We start from the raw sequence: 22312 nt of genomic DNA on the forward strand, positions 1-22312 counted from the left end.
GTGAGGTCCAAGTTCATCCCCTGTGGTTGGTGGGTTCCCAGTCGGAAGATAAGATGCTCCTCCTCCGACCGTCGGGTTGTTGTGGTTTGGCGGTGGATGAGTCCAATGACCTGCATATCCTCGGTGGAGTGGGAGGGGGAGTTGAAATGCTGTGCTACAGGGTGGTTGGGTTGGTTCGTCCGGGTGTCCCAGAGGTGCTCCCTGAATCGCTCCGCAAGTAGGCTGCCTGTCTCCCCAATATAGAGGAGGCCACACCGGCTGCAGCGGATGCAGTAGATGATGTGGGTGGAGGTGCAGGTGAATCTGTGGCGGATATGGAAGTTTCCTTTGGGGCTTTGGAGAGAAGTGAGGGGGGAGGTGTGGGCGCAAGTGTTGCACCTCCTGCGGTTGCAGGGGAAGGTGCCGGGAGTGGAGGTTGGGTCGGTAGCTGGTGTGGATCTGACAAGGGAGTGGCGGAGGGAGTGGTCTGTACGGAAGGCTGGTAGGGGAGGGGAGGGAAATATATCCTTGGTGCTGGGGTCTGTTTGGAGGTGGCGGAAGTGACGGTGGATGATGCGCTGTACATGGAGATTGGTGGGGTGGTAGGTGAGGGCCAGTGGGGTTCTGTCCTGGTGGGGTTTGGAGGGGCGGGGCTCAAGGGCGGAGGAGCGGGAAGTGGAGGAGATGCGGTGGAGGGCACCGTCGACCACGTCGCCTTCCTGACCTGCAGTCTTCTTCTTGACCTCTCCGCCTCCATCCTACTCCGACCTATCACCCTCACCTTGACCTCTTTCCACCTATCACATTTCCAACGCCCCTCCTCCAAGTCCCTCCTCCCTACCTTTTATCTTCTCCTGCTGAACACTCTCTGCTCATTCCTGAAGAAGGGCCTGTGCCTGAAACGTCGAATCTCCTGTTCCCTGGATGCTGCCTGACCTGCTGTGCTGTTCCAGCAATAAAGTTTCAACTTTGATCTCCAGCATCTGCAGACCTCACTTTCTCCTCTGACTAACTTGAATGCCTCAGTGCTGAACCTAATCCTGGTAATCTCCACTCATAATGTCAGCCTTAACTTTAATGCCACCATCTGAACAGAAAGGATCAAACTCAATTTCTGAGATCTGATTTCCCCCCACACTCTCAACCCCTTATTGCCCCAAATTAAAATTTAAGCACATGGCAGATTGGGGGTAGTGTACTGACATGGATTGAGAACTGGTTAGAAGACAGGAAACAAAGAGTAGGAATAAATGGGTCTTTTTCCAAGGGTCAGCCCGTGACTAGTGGGTTATGTCAGGGATCAGTGCTTGGACCCCAGCTATTCAACAATATATGTTAATGATTTAGATGGGCAACAAAATGTAATATGTCCAACTTTACAGATGACGTAAAATCGAGATGGAAGGTGATCTGTGAGGAGGATGCTGAGGCACTTCAGTAAGATCTGAACCAATTGAGTGAGTGGGCAAATGCATGGTGGATAAAGCATAATGTGGATCAATGTGAAGTTATCCACTTCGGAGCAAAAACAGGAACGTAGTTTATTATCTGAATAGTGATAGGATGGGAAAGGGGGAGGCAGGACAAGATCTGGGGGTTCTCATACACCAGTCGCCAAAAGTAAGTATACAGCTGCAGCAGGTAAATGGTACGTTGTCCTTCATAGTGAGAGGGTTCAAGTACAGGAACAGGGATGTCTTGCTGCAATTGAACAGGGCCTTGGTGAGACTCTACCTGGAGGACTGTGTGCAGTGTGGTCTCCTCCAGGGAAGGATGTTCTGCCTACGGAGGAAGTGCAATGAGGGTTTACCAGACTGATTCCTGGGATGGCAGCACTGTCGTATGAAGACGGACCAGAAGTTAGGACTATACTCACTGGAGTTTCAAAGAATGAAGAGCTACCTCTTGGAAAACAATAACATTCTCACAGATAAGACGGGGTAAATATAGGAATTCCCCAATGACTGAGGAACTCAGAACAAGGCGTCACGGGATAGGCCATTTAGGATTGAGATGAGGAGAAATGTCTTCACCCAGAGAATGGTGAGCCTATGGAATTCACTGCCACATAAAGACATTGAATGTTTTCAAGCAGGAGTTAGATTGATCCCTTTAGTCCTAAGATCTCTAAGGGTATGAGGAGAAAGTGGGAGCAGGGTACTGAGTTGGCTGAACAGGCATGATCATTTTAAATGACAGAGCAGGCTGAAAAAAGCTGAATGGCTTACTCCTACTCCAAGTTTCTATGTCTCTATGTAAATCCATCAACCTTTCTAATCTTTTGGATGTAGGTTTGCTTGCTGAGCTGCAAGGTTCATTTCCAGACGTTTCGTCACCCTACTAGGTAACATCTTCAGTGGGCCTCAGGCAAAGCAATGCTGCAAATTCCTGCTTTCTATTTATATGTCTGGGTTTCTTTGGGTTGGTGATGAAACCCAAACATATAAGTAGAAAGCAGGAATTTTCAGCATTGCTTCGCCTGGGGCCCACTGAAGATGTTACCTAGTAGGGTGACGAAACGTCTGGAAATGAACCTTGCAGCTCAGCGAGCAAACCCACATCCAAAACCTCAACTCGAGCTACAAATCTTCTCAAAACTCACTAAGACCTTTCTAATCACTTAACTCCCCAGCTCCCATGCCAATAATCTTCCTGTTGATACTGAGCCTCTAAAGTTAATGCCAGTAGCTCCACATCAAATCCAAAACCTTGACACGTGTAACAATGTTAACTCAGGACAGGACCAGTCGGATTGTCAGTGGTTCTGAATGTGGGATGCTAGGACCCGTTGTGAAGTTTCAGACTAACTGCATCCATCTCTCTGTATCTTTCTCACCCCAACAGAGGAGGTTATGCTGTTGGAAGAAAATAAAAATGCTGGGGAGAAATCTGCACTGGATGGTAAGACACGTGTTCTTCTCTGCCTGCTGATACACCAGCCCTTCAACAGAGCCCTGTACACCCAAAGCAAGGGGGGAATCCTGCTCAGGTCTGGCTATCCAACCTCCACAGCCTCTGTTCTGATTACATTTTGCTCTGGATAATGTACTTCACCATCTTGAGCACCTGCAACCATCGTGAACCGAGCTGTTAAAATGTCAAAGCTTCTTATTCACTGTGATGGAAGAATTTTGGGCTTTGTGTAGTGAAACCCGTTTTTGGATGGGTCAGTGGGACTTTGTTTTTATTCATTCATGGGATGAAGGTGGGACTAGTCAGGCCAGCATTTATTGGCCATTCCTAATTACACAGAGGGTGATTAAGAATCAAACACATTGCTGTGGGTCTGGAGTCGCATGTAAGCCAGGCTTGGTAAGGACAGCAGATTTCCTGCCCGAAAGGACATTAGTGAAGCACATGGGTTTTTATTAGAATCATGGTCGTCATTCGACTTTTGATCCCAGATTTTTATTGAATTCATGTGCTGTGGCAGGATTTGAACCAGGTTCCCAGAATGTTACCTGGGTTCCTGGATTATTAGTGTAACGATAATACAACCAGGTAATAGTGGTATTCAGTTGCACCGACTGCTGTAACAACCATTATGTTTTGGGATTGTGCCTTTAAGACTAAGGGAAGGGTCCACGTGATCTGTTCTGAAGTGTGACTGACAGCAAGCCTGGCTGGTTAGATTGCTGGAGATTAAATGGTTTTACACCAAAGACAGTGCAAGGTGTTTACATTTGGGGCCAGTGGCAGGAGCCTATGTGCTCATGGTGGATAGAATGAGAGTTTCCAAAGCCCAACAAATGTTTGCGAATGTTGTGTGTAAATAGGTGTACATTAAATTCCATTTACTTCATGGTAAAAGAGTTCTGGCATCTCCTTCTGGGATGGAGATGATGCAGGCTGGGCCATCATTCATTGCTTGTCCCTAGTTGCACTTCAGAAGGTGATGGTGAGCTGCATTCTTGAACTGCTGCAGTCCACATGCAGTTGGTTGACCCACAATGCCCTTTAGGGAGGGATTCTGGTCAGCATGGACAAGTTGGACTGAAGGGTCTGTTTCCGTGCTGTACATCTCTATGACTTTATGATTCTATGACAGTGAAGGGTTGGCAATATATTTGCAAGTCAGGATGGTGAGTGGCTTGGAGGGGAACTTGGTGCTCCCATGTATCTGCTGCTTTTGTCCTTCTAGATGGAAGTGGTCATGGGATTGAAAGATGCTGTCTCAGGATCATTGGTGAATTTCCCAGAATATGATGTATTCTTGTAGCCACCGTATTTATATGGTGAGTCCTGTTCAGTTTGAGGGGTTTCAGCAATGGTAAGGCAATAGAATGTCAGTGTTGATGATTAGATTGTCTCTTATTGGAGATGGTCATTGCCTGGCATTTGTGTGGCACGAATATTACTTGTCAGCCCAAGCCTGGATATTATCCAGATCTTGTTGAATTTGAACATGAACAGCTTCAATTTCTGAGGAGTCTCGAATGGTGCTGAATGTTGTGCAATCATCAGCGAACATCTCCACCTCTGACCTTGTAATGAAGGGAAGGTCGTTTATGAAGCAGTTGAAGATGGTTGGGCCTAGGACACTACCCTGAGGAACTGCGCAGAGATGTCCTGGACTGACCTCCAACAACTATAACCATGTTTTGTTGGTGGTTTTAAGTATAAGTTGCCTCCAAGTTAGTGGTTAATCAATAATATGATGTTTAGTCTTTTGTTACTGTAAACAGTCATAAAAGTCAAGTGAAATCTTGTTGTGACATTCTTTCAGCTATTATCTGGAAGTCTGAATTTCTTAACTTAAAAAGTCATCAGTTGCCATAGAGATTGTAATACTGTAACAGAGATTCTCAGCAGTGACTACAGTCTGCTCACTGCTAGCCAGGATCAGGAACTGTGCTCTATCAGCCCTAATTTTAATGGCAGTAGGAACAGGCAAAGAAAAGGTGAAAGAAATGACAAAATTAGCAACGGATAGAAAACCGAATGAGAAAAGGAGCAAGATGTTGCTGGGAATGGAAGGTTTGAGTTATAAGGAGAGGCTGGGTCTTTCTTCACTGGACCGTCGGAAAGAGAGGAGAGGGAAAGATAGAGGAGGGAGAGAGAGAGAGCGTGACAGAGGAGGGAGTGATAGCAACAGAGGAGGGAGAAGGGAGAGAGGGCGACAGAGAGTGGGGGAAGAGAGAGAGAGAGAGGCAGACAGACAGAGGAGGGGAAGGGAGACAAAGGAGGGAGTGGAGATAGTTTTGGGTGGAATAGAGAAGAAAATATTGGGAAAGATAGAATAGAGGGAGAGAGAGAGGGATGGACAGACTAAAGAGACAGTTGCTCAGATGAGGAAGTGTGGAAAAGCTTCGGATAGGTAAGAAGGCAGTAATGGTAGATTAGATTCCCCTACAGTGTGGAAACAGACCATTCGGCCCAACTAGTCCACACTGACACTCTGAAGAGTAACCCACCCAGACCCATTTCCCTCTGACTAATGCACCTAACACTACGGGCAGTTTCACATGGCCCATTCACCTGACCTGCACATCTTTGGACTGTGGGAGGAAACCGGAGCACCCGGAGGAAATGCACGCAGAGAATGTGCAAACACCATACAATCACCCAAGGCTGGAATCAAACCTGTGAGGCAGCAGTGCTAACCACTGAGCCACCATGCTGCCCCAGTTGGAGGAAGAATTGGTGAACAGTACAAGACAAAATGGGTGGAGATGCAAAGAGACAGACAGGACGAAAGTGAGAGAGAAAGAAGTTAAATTGATTCCACCTGTGATGTGTGAGAAATGACAGTGTGTGACAAATCATGATGTTCAGTGACTGGGGTTGAATGTTCAGCCAGGATATGTAATGAGTGCTGGAGAAAGAGACGGACAGGGTACACATTATACACTTCACTAACCTGCTCAATGCACTAGGATTTCCTTCACCAGTTACATTGGGGAGCACTGTCACCACTTGGAGTCAAAGCATTCATCAAGAAAGATCACCATCACCTCCTCAGGGCTATCATGTGAAAGGGGAGAAAGCAGGTGGCAGGTTCCACTCTGAGTGCTGCGTTCAGTTTGGTGTAATGCTATAGTAACAACTGATCCACATTCACTCCCATTGCAACCCCGGGCACGCTACCTCACTGTTCATCACGTATTGATGTAGCAGACAGCTTCACCCAATAACTTCACCAGGATTTCCAAAGGGAGGAGGAGGGGCTCCATGTCAGATCAATTAACCCTTTGTTTTCAGTCCTTAGAAGAGCAACAATCAAGAAGGGACGAATGGAGATGATCCATACAGAATCGAGTGATGACCACTACACTGAAATCTCTTCTGTCGGTAGGTATTGGACCATGTCTCACCTATACACTGCCTCTTAGCAGCATCATCTAAAAACGTCAATGAGCTGTGTGGACGATGCAGAAAAGTAGGCAAAGGTATGTTCACCTGCATAACGAGAGGATTAGGGGATAGGAGCAGGGATGTCTTGCTGCACTTGGGCAAGGCTTTGGTGAGACCACACGTGGAGGACTGTGTGCAGTTTTGTCCTTATCTGAGGAACACGGAAGGGCAATAATAATTTACCAGATTGATTCCTGAGATGGCAGGACTGACATATGAAGAGGAAGGATGTTGTGAAACTTGGAAGGGTTCAGGGAATATTTACAAGGATGTTGCCAGGGTTGGAGGATTTGAGCTATAGGGAAAGGTTGAATAGGCTGGGGCTGTTTTCCTTGGAGCATCGGAGGCTGAGGAGTGACCTTATAGATGTTTATAAAATCATGAGGGGCATGGATAGGATAAATAGACAAAGCCTCTTCCCTGGAGTGGGAGAGTCCAGAACTGGAGGGCATAGGTTTAGGGTGAGAGGGGAAAGATATAAAAGACCTAAGGGACAATTTTTTCACGCAGAGGGTGGTACGTGTATGGAATGAGCTGCCAGAGGAAGGGTGGAGGCTGGTACAATTGCAACATTTGAGAGGCATTTGGACAGGTATATGAATAGGAAGGGTTTGGTGGGATATGGACTAGGTGCTGGCAGGTAGGAATAGATTGGGTTGGGATATCTGGTCGGCATGGACGGGTTGGACCGAAGGATCTATTTCCATGCTGTACATCTCAATGACTCCAAAACCTTCAATCCAGACCTTGACCAAACTGTTGACTCTCTCTGAACTCATGCTCCATTCCATTCACTCACTAACCCTGTACTCACTGACCTACAATGACTCCCATTCTGGAAATGCCTTCATATTTTAGATTCTCATTCCAATATCCAATCTTACCTTTGTAAACTCCTCCATTCCTAGAACCCTCTGAGATCTCTGCTTTCCACTAAACCTGATCTTTCATTCATCTCCCAATTCCTCAGTGGCAAGCTAAATCATTATTATCCAGGTATCATTATTAGCCAAAGGAAATTATTATCCAGGTATCATTATTAGTCCATCCAGCTTTCATTGTTAGTCCAGGTATCATTTTTATCCTGGTTTTATTAAAAATTCAGATATCATTATTTTTCAGTGATAATTAATTGTGCCAATTTTATTATTCAATCAGTATCAAATCAAACCAGGATTTTTTGTTATCTGGGTAAAATGATTGTCCAGGTACTATTATTGGTCAAGGTATCATTATTATCCTGGGACTGTAATTATCCAGCTATCATTATTAGTCCAGGCATCATTACTATCCCACGATCACGATTATCCAGCTATCATTACTATCCACCTGTTATTATTAACCAGATATCATTGATATCCAGTTATCATTGTTATCCAGCGATCAATATTGTACAGCTATCATAATATCCAGCTGTCGTTATCCAGATGCCATTATTATTCAGATATCATTAGTATCCATCTTTCATAAATACCAACTATAATTATTATTCAGATATCATTAATATCCAGATTTCATTATTATCCAGCTATCATTTACATCCAGCATGCATTGTTAACCAGCGATCATCAATATCCAGCTATCTTTATTATTGAGATATCATTAATATCCAGCTTTCATTGTTATCCAGCTCTCATTAATATCCAGCTTTCATTGTTAACCATCTTTCATGAATATCCCACTTGCATTGTTATCCAGCTATTAATATTATCCAGCGATCGGTAATATCCAGCTATGATTAATACCTAGCTATCATTATTATCCATCTTTCTATAATATCCAGCTTGCATAGTTATTCAGCTATCATTATTATCCAGCTGTCATTACTATCCAGATATCATTGCTATCCAGCTCTCATTAATATGCAGCTTTCACTACGATCCAGCTCTCATTGTTATCCAGTTGGCATGATTAACCAGCTAGCATTATTATCCGGATATCATTCACAACCAGTTTTCATTGTTATCCAGCTATCGTTATTATCCAGCTCTCATTAATATTTAGCTCTCGTTGTTATCCAGTAGTCGTTATTATCCAGCTTTCATTAATATTTAGCTCTCGTTGTTATCCAGTGGTCATTACTATCCAGCTCTCATTAATATTTCTGCTCTCGTTGTTATCCAGTAGTCGTTACTATCCAGCTCGCATTAATATTTAGCTCTCGTTGTTATCCAGTGGTCATTACTATCCAGCTCTCATTAATATTTAGCTCTCGTTGTTATCCAGTAGTCATTACTATCCAGCCCTCATTAATATTTAGCTCTCGTTGTTATCCAGAAGTCATTACTATCCAGCTCTCATTTATATTTAGCTCTCGTTGTATCCCGTGGGTCATTACTATCCAGCTCTCATTAATATTTAGCTCTCGTTGTTATCCAGTAGTCGTTACTATCCAGCTCTCATTAATATTTAGCTCTCGTTGTTATCCAGTAGTCGTTACTATCCAGCTCTCATTAATATTTAGCTCTCGTTGTTATCCAGTTGTCATTACTATCCAGCTCTCATTAATATTTAGCTCTCGTTGTTATCCAGTTGTCATTACTATCCAGCTCTCATTAATATTTAGCTCTCGTTGTTATCCAGTAGTCATTACTATCCAGCTCTCATTAATATTTAGCTCTCGTTGTTATCCAGTTGTCATTACTATCCAGCTCTCATTAATATTTAGCTCTCGTTGTTATCCAGTTGTCATTACTATCCAGCTCTCATTAATATTTAGCTCTCGTTGTTATCCAGTTGTCATTACTATCCAGCTCTCATTAATATTTAGCTCTCGTTGTTATCCAGTTGTCATTACTATCCAGCTCTCATTAATATTTAGCTCTCGTTGTTATCCAGTTGTCATTACTATCCAGCTCTCATTAATATTTAGCTCTCGTTGTTATCCAGTTGTCATTACTATCCAGCTCTCATTAATATTTAGCTCTCGTTGTTATCCAGTTGTCATTACTATCCAGCTCTCATTAATATTTAGCTCTCGTTGTTATCCAGTTGTCATTACTATCCAGCTCTCATTAATATTTAGCTCTCGTTGTTATCCAGTTGTCATTACTATCCAGCTCTCATTAATATTTAGCTCTCGTTGTTATCCAGTTGTCATTACTATCCAGCTCTCATTAATATTTAGCTCTCGTTGTTATCCAGTTGTCATTACTATCCAGCTCTCATTAATATTTAGCTCTCGTTGTTATCCAGTTGTCATTACTATCCAGCTCTCATTAATATTTAGCTCTCGTTGTTATCCAGTAGTCATTACTATCCAGCTCTCATTAATATTTAGCTCTCGTTGTTATCCAGTAGTCATTACTATCCAGCTCTCATTAATATTTAGCTCTCGTTGTTATCCAGTAGTCATTACTATCCAGCTCTCATTAATATTTAGCTCTCGTTGTTATCCAGTAGTCATTACTATCCAGCTCTCATTAATATTTAGCTCTCGTTGTTATCCAGTAGTCATTACTATCCAGCTCTCATTAATATTTAGCTCTCGTTGTTATCCAGTAGTCATTACTATCCAGCTCTCATTAATATTTAGCTCTCGTTGTTATCCAGTAGTCATTACTATCCAGCTCTCATTAATATTTAGCTCTCGTTGTTATCCAGTAGTCATTACTATCCAGCTCTCATTAATATTTAGCTCTCGTTGTTATCCAGTAGTCATTACTATCCAGCTCTCATTAATATTTAGCTCTCGTTGTTATCCAGTAGTCATTACTATCCAGCTCTCATTAATATTTAGCTCTCGTTGTTATCCAGTAGTCATTACTATCCAGCTCTCATTAATATTTAGCTCTCGTTGTTATCCAGTAGTCATTACTATCCAGCCCTCATTAATATTTAGCTCTCGTTGTTATCCAGAAGTCATTACTATCCAGCTCTCATTTATATTTAGCTCTCGTTGTTATCCCGTGGTCATTACTATCGAGCTCCCATTAATATTTAGCTCTCGTTGTTATCCAGTAGTCGTTACTATCCAGCTCTCATTAATATTTATCTCTCGTTGTTATCCAGTAGTCATTACTATCCAGCCCTCATTAATATTTAGTTCTCGTTGATATCCAGTAGTCATTACTATCCAGCTCTCATTAATATTTAGCTCTCGTTGTTATCCAGTAGTCATTACTATCCAGCTCTCATTAATATTTAGCTATTCTTGTTAGCCACCTTCCATGAATATCCCACTTGCATTGTTATCCAGCTATTAATATTCCCCAAATATCTATAATATTTAGCTATCATTACTATCTAGCTATCGTGATTAACCAGATAGCATTGTTATTATTAATAACCAGCTTTTGTTGTTATCCAGTTACCAATACTGTCCAGCTCTCATTAATATCCAGCTATAATTATCCAGTTGACCTCCCACTTCAAGGACCGCAATCTCCCCTCCCACATGGTCAACAATGCCCTCCAGCACATCTCCTCCACTTCCCATACCCCCGCTCTTGAACCCCATCTCTCCCATCACAACAAGGACAGAACACTCCTTGTCCTCACATTCCACCCTACCAACCTCCAGATACAACGCATCATCCCCTGCCATTTCCACCACCTACATTCAGACTGTACCATCAGATATATATTTCCCTCCAAACTCCTTTCAGCATTCCACAGAGACCATTCCCTCCACGACTTCATCATTAGATCCACACCCACCCACCAATCCACCCTCCATTCCCGGCACCTTACTTTGCCATCACAAGAGGTGTAAAATCTGCGCCATCACCTCACTTCACCCCACCTCACCTCCATCTAAGGCCCCAAAGGATCCTTCCACATTCAGCAGAGATTACCCTGCACCTCCAAACACCTCACAATTGCTCGCAATGTGGTCTCCCCAAACTGGGGAGACAGGACGCCAACTTGCGGAAGACTTCAGAGAACATCTCTGGGACACACGCACTAAACAACCCCACTGCCCTGTGGCTGATTTCATCAACTCCCCCTCCCACTCTGCCAAGGCAAATCCTGGGCCTCCTCCACCGCCAAATCCTAGCCACTCGATAGCTACAGGAAGAACGCCTCATCTCCCACTTCGGGACCCTCCATCCACAAGGAATCAATGTTGATTTCACCAGTTTCCTTATCTCGTCTTCCCCCACCTTATCCCAGATCCAATCCTCTAATTCGACACCGCCCTCTTGAACTGTCCCACCTATCCATCTTCCTACCCACCTATCCACTCGACCCTCTGCTCTGACCTATCACCCCCACTTGCATCTACCTATTGCCTTCCCCCCCTCCCCACCCTATCCCCCTCCCATTTATCTCTCGGCCCCTTTGGGCCACCCCTCATTCCTGACGAAGAGCTTATGCTCAAAACGTCGACTCTCCTGCTCCTTGGATGCTGCCTGACCAGCTGTGCTTTTCCAGCATCACACTTATTGGCCCCAACCAATAAAGGCAAGCATGCCATACACCTTTATTACCACCCTATCTATTTGTGTGGCCACTTTCAGGAACTAGGAATCATTATCAGTCCACTTTCATTATTAGGAGAAAGTGAGGACTGCAGATGCTGGAGATCAGAGCTGAAAATGTGTTGCTGGAAAAGCGCAGCAGGTCAGGCAGCCCTTCCTGAAGAAGGGCTCATGCCTGAAATGTCGATTCTCCTGCTCCTTGGGTGCTGCCTGACCTGCTGCGCTTTTCCAGCAACACATTTTCAGCACTTTCATTATTAATCCATTTTCACCTGGTCTATCTCTGACTCCACTCTTCCCTTCCTTGACATCTCTGTTTCCATTTCTCGGGATTAGCTGATCACTAATATCCACTATAAACCCACCGGGTCCTACAGCTACTTGGACTATATGTGCTCACACCATGTTTCCTGTAAAGACTCCATTCCATTCTCCCAATTCTTCTGATTCATCGCAAATGTTCCAATGAGGCCATCTTCGACAAGGGAGCCTCTGAACTGGCCACCTTCTTCCTCAACTGAGGATTCCCCAGCAGTGTTGTCGACCTGGTCCTCAACAGGGTCTGACTCGTCTCCCGTACTTCACCCTCATCACCTCTCTTTCCTCCTGCAACAGTGAGAGGGTTCCTCTTGTCCTCACCTACCATCCCACTAGCATCCACATCCAGCAGATCATCGGCTGCTATTTCTGCCCCCTCCAGTGAGATGCCACCACCAAACATATATCCCCCTCCCCTGCCTTGTCTGCCTTCCGTAGCGACCATTCCCTCCGGGACATCCACTGTTCTTTTACTTCCAACCCCCCTCCAAAGCCCCAGGCGCCTTCCCCTGGCAACTGCAGAAGGATTAACACCTGCCCATTTAGCTCCTCCCTCCTCAGTATCTGAGTGCCCAAACATACCTTCCAGATGAAGCAGCATTTATACTTGCACTTCTCACAATCTCATCGACTGCATTCTACGTTCTGCCTGTAAAAAAGAGCCTGAGCTTCCAGTTGCCTGCCCCTTTAACAGGCTACCACGTTCCCTTGCCACCACCTCTGGTTCAGGCTTGCTGCAGTGTGCTCCAGTGAAGCTCAGGACAAGCTGGAAGAACAACTCCTCATTTTCTGCTTGGGGACCCTGCAGCCCTCCGGACTCAATATCGATTTCAACAATTTTAGGGCCTGAACTCCCCCATGACCCAGTCCCCGACCAGACACACCTGGCCTTGTTACCACACAGTCCGCCATACACACTGCCTAACAGTCTCCATTAACAGCTATTCACCCTCCCAACCAGATCATTATTGATTCCTTCATCTGTCTAACTTCTCTCTCTTTGGGTTCCATCCCCACCTAATGTTTACTCCTTTCGCCCTTCCCTACCATATCCTCTGCATATGAATCAATATTTTCCTCGCTACTATCAGTTCTGAGGAAGGGTCACCAGACCCGAAACATTAACTTTGATTTCTCTTCACAGATGCTGCCAGACCTGCTGAGCTTTTCCAGTAACCTCTGTTTTTGTTTGTGATTATTAGTCCAGGATTCCTTATTCAACCAGGTGTCATTATTAATTCAGGTATCATTTAAAAAAAAGGGGGGGGGGGGTTGCCCAGTGGCTTAGTGGTTAGCACTGCTGCCTCACAGCACCAGTGTCCCAGGTTCAATTCCAACCTCAGGCGACTGTCTGTGTGGAGTTTGCACATTCTCCCCGTGTCTGCGTGGGTTTCCTCCAGGTACTCCAGTTTCCTCCCACAGTCCAGAGATGTGCAGGTCAGGTGGATTGGCCAGGCTAAATTGCCCATAGTGTTAGGTGCATTAGTCAGAGGGAAATGGGTCTGGGTGGGTTACTCTTCAGAGGGTTGGTGTGGACTGGTTGGGCCGAATGGTCTGTTTCCACACTGTAGGGAATCTAATCATAATGAAGAATCATTATGAGTCCAGGCATAATTATTATCCCTTTGTCATTATTAGTCTAGGTATTATTATTGTCTCGGTATCTTTATTATCTGGTCACACTATTTTGAGTTCCACAACTATTCTACAGTTCTGAGGAGGGGTCACTCGATCTGAAACATTAACTCTGATTTCCCTCCACAGATGCTGCTGAGCTTTTCCAGCAATTTCCATTTTTGTTTCTGATGTACAGCTTTCTTCATTCTTTCCATTTTTATCTTTATTATCCAGGTATCTTTATTGTCTGGGTACTACATCATCATCATCATCATCATCATCATCATCATCATCATCACTATCATGTCTGGGTACTACATCATCATCATCATCATCACTATCATGTCTGGGTACATCATCATCACCATCATGTCTGGGTACTACATCATCATCACTATCATGTCTGGGTACTACATCATCATCATCATCATCACTATCATGCCTGGGTACATCATCATCACCATCATGTCTGGGTACATCATCATCATCATCATGTCTGGGTGCTCCATCATCCTGAAGAAGGGCTTATGCCCGAAACGTCGATTCTCCTGTTCCCTGGATGCTGCCTGACCTGCTGCGCTTTTCCAGCAACACATTTCCAGCTCTGATCTCCAGCATCTGCAGACCTCACTTTCTCCTGCTCCATCATCATCATCATCATCATCACTATCATGTCTGGGTACATCATCATCATCACCATCATCACTATCATGCCTGGGTACATCATCATCATCACCATCATGTCTGGATACTACATCATCATCATCCTCATCATCATCACTATCATGTCTGGGTACATCATCATCACCATCATCACTATCATGCCTGGGTACATCATCATCATCACTATCATGTCTGGGTACTACATCATCATCATCATCACTATCATGCCTGGGTACATCATCATCATCACCATCATGTCTGGGTACTACATCATCATCATCATCATCATCATCATCATCATCACTGTTATGCCTGGGTACATCATCATCACTATCATGCCTGGGTACATCATCAGCTAACATCATCATCCAGCTTTCATTATTAGTACAGATATTGTTATTATCTGACTATCATTATTATCCAGATTTTATTGTTAGTCCAGATGTCAGTATTATTCAGCTATCATTATTAATCAGGTGTTAAATTATTATCCTCTTTCTTGATGAGTCCACTTGTCATGTTATTCCAGTGATCATAGTGATGCTGATATCATTATCAGCCAGGCATTGTCACTGCCCATGATTCATTATTACACCAGGTAACATGATCATGCAGCTGGATAATAATGCTTATTAGATCAGGAATCATTATTAGTTCATGTATCATTATTATCCAGGTATCATCCTTCCAGGTCCCATTATTATCCTGGTATCCGTATTATCCCAATCTATTTTCTGATCAAGAACACATTGGAGTGCTGTCAGGATGTTGGACGACCCTGGAAATGACAGTCAGTTCCAGTGATGCCTTATCACTTAATCGGAAGGTTACAGACTGAAGGTGACCATTCAGCCAGCCACTGTGTATGCTGGCCCTTTGCACCCAATTCCAGCCCTGTGCTGTTTCCAAAGTGTTTATCGTAGTTTATAGACAGTTTCCTTTGAGTTTGCTTTTTGCAATGGGTGTGGTCTGTTCGCTTGGACCTAAGTTGACTGATTTGTCACTCTTTCCAGGTTCACCTTTAGCAAGGGCCAGCATCAAGAGCACCAAGCTGCTGGAGGGCTCATCCTATTTCCGCCGGAAAGAGCGCATGCTGCGCATCTCCATCCGTCACATGGTCAAGTCCCACGCCTTCTACTGGATTGTCCTGAGCCTAGTGGCCCTCAACACAGTGTGTGTCGCTATTGTCCACTATGATCAGCCTTTATGGCTCACCAACTTCCTCTGTGAGTACCAAGTGTCTGTTTCAGAGTGTCCCTGGGGGAGAGGGCCAGGCCACCCCAACACTGACCATGAGGGCAAGCCTTCCTATCCTTGTGATTATTAGCTGCCTACTTCAGACTGAAATACCAACATTGGATTTCCAACCATAGGCTAGATACATTGATATTCCATTCCTAATCCGTTCATTCCAATTTTGGAAGTTGTAATTGACTGCCAGCTTTTTTTATTTTGGAAGTCAGGATTGCATGCTCCCACTGCTCTTTGTATGATACACATTATGATGCCATGACTAGCCATTTCTTTCCCAATCCTGTCCCCACACCCCAGAACAGGGAGTCAACACAGATGATTACTCTGTGTGGACAGACTTTCTCCAACGTTTCCTCTCTGCTTCTCTCAGTATTGAAACCTGACCACAAGATCACTCAGACCCAGGGTCGTCATTGCCTTTTACGCGATGCAGTCTCAGCCCCAGTCAGTTCCCTTGTGGCTGTGCAGTGAGAGGTTGCCATTTTCACCTCATGTTCACCAGCTGGGAACATCCGAAAGCGCTTCCCAGCCAATCAAGTAGTTTCAAGCTCATCGTCCCAAAGTTATGGAACAGCTGGCAGGAAGTAATGGGCAGGGTATTGTCAACAGAAGAAAGTAATGTGGACATTTGGTAAAACCTCTCACTAAAACCGAAACCAGATTCGGAAAGTTGCTGAACATGCTGAGACAGAGTTGGGATGGTGTATAGATATTGGTCAAGACTGCGATTAGTGATCCCTGATGGGGCCATACCTGCCCAGCTCCTTTTCCACCTATCCACTCCACCCTCTCCTCCCGACCTATCACCTTCATCTCCTTCCCCACTGACCTATTGTACTCTATGCCACTCTCTCCCCACCCCCACCCTCCTCTAGCTTATCTCTCCACGCTTCAGGCTCTCTGCCTTTATTCCTGATGAAGGGCTTTTGCCCAAAACGTTGATTTCGCTGCTCCTCGGATGCTGCCTGAACTGCTGTGCTCTTCCAGCACCACTGATCCAGAACCTGGTTTCCAGCATCTGCAGTCATTGTTTTTACCTTTTGCTCCCTATACTTGTCAACACCCCAAATGCTAGCATGTAGAGCCATCAAAATGTTTCCAACTTGCACAGATGGATGGCATTGGTAGCAGTGTAGACTACAAACAGATATTGGTGGATGGGGAGATCTCCAAGTGCAGAAAGGCTGGAAAGAATAGGGTCAGCTGAGGTTGGGCAGATGCTTGGGGGGATTGTCTCAGTATGTATTTTATCAGAAGCTCATGAGCAGCTCCAATAAACAGTTAAACGGAAGGCTAATAAATGCAGGCTTTTTTTTTCATAAGAACCGTAAAGAAGGGACATGGAAGATCTATTTTGACTGTACAAGACTTTGGCTGAAACAACTCTGGACACCACCACACAGCCTGGAGGTTTTGACCTTGGAAGGAGTTCACCGTAAACTTACAAGAATGCTAGGTGGATAGAGTTTGTTCATGTTGTCTTCCTCGGAATCGTAAAGACTGAGGGGAGATTTGATAAGTTTCCAGGATGTTCAGGGAACTGATAGCATAGATGGAAACAAATTATTTAAATAGTTGGGGACAGGGGACTTGCACTATGTATTAGAGTCATGTGCTTCAAGAGTGGATTCTGGACTGATTTTCACACAAAGTTGGCACGGTGGCACAGTGGTTAGCACTGCTGCCTCACAGCGCCAGAGACCCGGGTTCAATTCCCGCCTCAGGCGACTGACTGTGTGGAGTTTGCACATTCTCCCCGTGTCTGCGTGGGTTTCCTCCGGGTGCTCCGGTTTCCTCCCACAGTCCAAAGATGTGCAGGTCAGGTGAATTGGCCATGCTAAATTGCCCATAGTGTTAGGTAAGGGGTAAATGTAGGGGGTTGCGCTTCGGCGGGGCGGTGTGGAATTGTTGGGCCGAAGGGCCTGTTTCCACACTGTAAGTAATCTAATCTAAAAAAAATGGCACAGAGAAGTTTAAAATGTCAAGAAATGGAGGTTCACACTTTTCCAGGTTGAACTTCATCTGCCACTTCTCAGCCTAGTTCTGCGTCCTATCAATGTCCCACTGTAACCGACAACACTAACCACAACTAGTCTGTCACGCCATTCACAACTCCACCAACCTTTCTGTCATCGGCAAACGTACTAGCCCACCCTACCACTTCCTCATCCAAGTTATTTGTAAAATTCACAAAGAGCAGAGGTCCCAGAACGGATCCCTGGGGAACACCACTGGTCACCGAATTCTAGGCTGAACAATTTCCATCTACTTCCACCCTCAGTCTTCTTTGAGCCGGCCAATTCTGGATCCAGGCAGCAAACTTTCCCTGTGTCCCTTGTCTCCTTACTTTCTGAATGAGCCTACCATGGGGATCCTTATCAAACGCCTTTCTAATCCAGATATTTCATTTTCTCAGATTATGCGGAGTTCACTTTTCTGGGACTTTTTCTCTCCGAGATGTTTCTAAAGATGTACGGCTGTGGACTGCGACTATACTTTCACTCCTCCTTCAATTGCTTTGACTGTGGGGTGAGTCCATCATTATCCTTCTTCTCAACGAGATATCTTGCAGTACTTGGCCTTAAATTAGGCCTCTGTAGTAAACTGTGATTGGGACTTGTATCAGGCCTCTGTAGTACAGTGTGACTGGCTGTGTTGTGCGATGTTCATAATACAGTGTAAGTGGCTGTGGTATGAGCTCCCTAAGGGCAGTGTGACTGCCTGTATTTACAGACGCCTGTCAAATCTGGTGACTGGCTATGGTATCAGGCCCCTGTAGTACATTGTCACTGACTGTGACAAATAGTGTTCAGGGTGAACAGAGAAATATTGGGGTATAATTTCAGTTGCACTCGTCCATCAACTTTATAGAATTTCATAGATTCCCTCCAATGTGGAAACAGGCACTTGGGCCGAAACGTTTTTTTGGAACTTCGGAGGAAAAAAAGTTGAAACAATGGCACTTTTAATAGGAAGAGGAACAAACAAAGGCAGCACATGGTCTGTGCAGGAGAGAGAGAGAGAAAGAAACTCACACTGCTAACTGACAGAGCAGTGAACCTGCACAGTTACTGCCTTTGCTGTTGAATTCATGTATCGCTGAACATCTGAGTGCGTCTGGCAAAATCCACACACAGTGAAATTCACATCTGATCTTGGAGGAACCTGTTTGGGAGAGGTCACAACACAGAGACAGATAAGTGAATAGTTTTAAGTGTGCCTTTGGAGCCTAGTAAGTCTGCAGTAGTGAGTAGAGAGGGTTCTGTCTTGATTATATGTTTTTATTGAGATATGTCTCTTGATTAAACTGAAAAATATAAGCCATAAGTATTACGTTAGCCTGGGGCAGTTTTTGTAGAGGAAGAAGACGGGGCTATTTTCTGGGTCTACAGATTGGAAGAAGCAAAAATAGCCCAAAGAAGAGTGATATGCTCTTCTTTGTCGGATGTGAGAGTTCAGGGAGAGTTTACGGGTTACTGAGGATTATATCTGCCATAAATGCCATTGGTTGCAAATCTTATCAGATCGAACAGATCTGTTGGAGAGACAGTTAGAGGCAATAAGGAATTTTCAAAAGCAATACAAGGGTGTGATGGTTAGCAATTACAGGAAGGGAGAAAAGTCACAGATACAATCACATAGATGGGTTAACTCCAGGAAAGGTGAGAGAGGTAGTTGGATCATTGGAATCAGTGGTTAGCACTGCTGCCTCACAGCGCCAGAGACCAGGGTTCAATTCCCGCCTCAGGCGACTGACTGTGTGGAGTTTGCACATTCTCCCCGTGTCTGCGTGGGTTTCCTCCGGGTGCTCCGGTTTCCTCCCACAGTCCAAAGATGTGCAGGGTCAGGTGAATTGGCCATGCTAAATTGTCCGTAGTGTTAGGTAAGGGGTAAATGTAGGGGTATGGGTGGGTTTCGCTTCGGCGGGGCGGTGTGGACTTGTTGGGCCGAAGGGCCTGTTTCCACACTGTAATCTAATCTAATCTAATCTAATCTCTTCTGGAGTAGAAGTGACCTGTACAAGAAGGACAGATTGCACTTAAATTTGAAAGGGTCTAATATACTGGCAGGGAGATTTACGAGAGCTGCTCAGGAGGATTTAAACTAGTAAGGTGGGGGAGTGGGACCCAGAGAGATAGTGAAGGATCAATCTGATACTGGCACAGTTGGGAAAAGGAGTGAGTCAAACAGGAGTGAGTCTTCTGTGGCCATCCATCCCCATTTCAAACAAGTATGAAATTGTAGGGGCTAATGGATTCTCAGGGGAATGTAGCACAAACAGCCAAAGTTTCTGGCGTTGAGCGGTACGTTGGGTTCCAGGAGATTGATTGTGTTAGGGGACTCTCTAATCCGAGGCACTGACTGATGTTTCTGTGGCCAGCAGTGAACAATCAGAATGGTGTGTTGCCTCCCTGGTGTCAAGATCAAGGATATCTCAGAGAGGGTGCAGAATGTTCTCACGGGGGAGAGGGGTCAGCAAGAGGTCATTGTACACATTGGAACCAACGACATAGGAAAGGAAGAAGTTGAGACTCTGAAGGGAGAATATAGACATTTAGGAGAATTTAAAAAGGAGGTCCTCGAGATTAATAATATCTGGATTACTCCCGGTGCTACGAGCTCATGAGGGTAGGAATAGGAGGATAGAGCAGATGAATGCATGGCAAAAGTAAGGACTGCAGATGCTGGAAATCAGAGTCTAGGTTAGAGTGGTGCTGGAAAAACACAGCAGGTCAGGCAGCATCTGAGGAGCAGGATGAATGCATGGTTGAGGAGCTGGTGTTTGGGAGAAGGATTCACATTTTTGGACATTGGAATCTCTTCTGGAGTAGAAGTGACCTGTACAAGAAGGACAGATTGCACTTAAATTGGAAAGGGTCTAATATACTGGCAGAGAAATTTGCTAGAGCTGCTCAGGAGGATTTAAACTAGTAAGGTGGGGGAGTGGGACCCAGAGAGATAGTGAAGGATCAATCTAATACTGGCACAGTTGGGAAAAGGAGTGAGTCAAACAGTCCGGGCAGGCAGGGACAAGGTAGGATTGATAAACGAAAGTGCACTTATTTCAGTGCAAGGGGCCGAACAGGGAAGGCAGATGAACTCAGGGCATGGTTAGGAACATGGGACTGGGATATCATAGCAATTGCAGAAACATGGCTAAGGGTTGGACAGGACTGGCAGCTTAATGTTCCAGGATACAAATGCTACAGGAAGGATAGAAAGGGAGGCAAGAGACGAGGGGGAGTAGCATTTTTGATAAGAGATAGCATTACAGCTGTGCTGAGGGAGGATATTCCCGGAAATACATCCAGGGAAGTTGTTTGGGTGGAACTGAGAAATAAGAAAGGGATGATCACCTTATTAGGATTGTATTACAGACCCCCGAAGAGTTAGAGGGAAATTGAGAAACAAATTTGTAAGCAGATCTTAGTTATCTGTAAGAATAATAGGGTGGTTATGGTAGGGGATTTAAACTTTTCAAACATAGACTGGGAATGCCATAGTGTTAAGGTGACTGAGGTGTCAGTGGGGGAGCACTTTGGAGCTAGCCACCATAATTCTATTCGTTTTAAAATAGTTATGGAAAAGGATAGACCAGATCTAAAAGTTGAAATTCTAAATTGGAGAATGGACAATTTGGATGGTTTTAGGCAAGAACTTTCAAAAGCTGATTGGGGGCAGATGTTCGCAGGGAAAGGGACGGCTGGAAAATGGGAAGCCTTCGGAAATGAGATAACCAGAATCCAGAGACAGTATATTCCTGTCAGGGTGAAAGGAAAGGCTGGTAGGTATAGGGAATACTGGATGACTAAAGAAATTGAGAGTTTGGTTAAGAAAAAGAAGGAAGCATATGTCAGGATAGATCGAGTGAATCCTTAGAAGAGTATAAAGGCAGTAGGAGCATACTTAAGAGGGAAATCAGGAGGGCAAAAAGGGGACATGAGATAGCTTTTGCAAATACTGTTAAGGAGAATCCAAAGGGTTTTACAAATACATTAAGGATAAAAGTATAACTAGGGAGAGAATAGGGCCCCTCAAAGATCAGCAAGGCGGCCTTTGTGCGGAGCCGCAAGAGATGTAGGAGATACTAAACGGGTATTTTGCATCAGTATTTACTGTGGAAAAGGACATGGAAGGTATAGAATGTAGGGAAATAGAGGGTGACATCTTGAAAAATGTGCATATTACGGAGGAGGAAGTGCTGGATGTCTTGAAATGCATAAAGGTGGATAAATCCCCAGGACCTGATCAGGTGTACCCTAGAACTCTGTGGGAAGCTAGGGAAGTGATTACTGGGCCTCCTGCTAAGATATTTGTATGATCGATAGTCACAGGTAAGGTGCCAGAAGACTGGAGGTTGGCTAACGTGGTACCACTGTTTAAGAAAGGTGGTAGGGACAAGCCAGGGAACTATAGACCGGTGAGCCTGATGTCGATGGTGGGCAAGTTGTTGGAGGGAGTCCTGAGGGACAGGCTTACATGTATTTGGAAAGGCAAGGACTGATTAGGGATAGTCAACATGGCTTTGTGTGTGGGAAATCATGTCTCACAAACTTGCAGGTTCATATCTCCTTGAAAGTGGAGTCGCAGGTAGATAGGATAGTGAAGGTGGCATTTGGTATGCTTTCCTTTATTGGTCAGAGTATTGAGTACAGGAGTTGGGAGGTCATGTTGCAGCTGTACAGGACATTGGTTAGGCCACT

General features: G+C 44.7%; 1 protein-coding gene across 1 annotated transcript in view; it reads left to right on the forward strand.

Annotated features, from left to right (window-relative positions):
* The window catches only part of LOC122554086 (probable voltage-dependent R-type calcium channel subunit alpha-1E), a 169915-nt gene that overhangs the window by 130195 nt on the left and 17408 nt on the right, over nucleotides 1–22312 (forward strand). Inside the window, exons 8-11 of the mRNA XM_043698538.1 lie at nucleotides 2824–2880; nucleotides 6181–6270; nucleotides 15368–15580; nucleotides 18025–18137. Of these exons, the coding sequence (XP_043554473.1) occupies nucleotides 2824–2880; nucleotides 6181–6270; nucleotides 15368–15580; nucleotides 18025–18137 (473 nt within the window). The remainder of the gene's footprint in view (nucleotides 1–2823; nucleotides 2881–6180; nucleotides 6271–15367; nucleotides 15581–18024; nucleotides 18138–22312) is intronic.

The sequence above is a fragment of the Chiloscyllium plagiosum genome, chromosome 11 (genome assembly GCF_004010195.1).
Source record: "Chiloscyllium plagiosum isolate BGI_BamShark_2017 chromosome 11, ASM401019v2, whole genome shotgun sequence".
NCBI lineage: Eukaryota > Metazoa > Chordata > Chondrichthyes > Orectolobiformes > Hemiscylliidae > Chiloscyllium > Chiloscyllium plagiosum.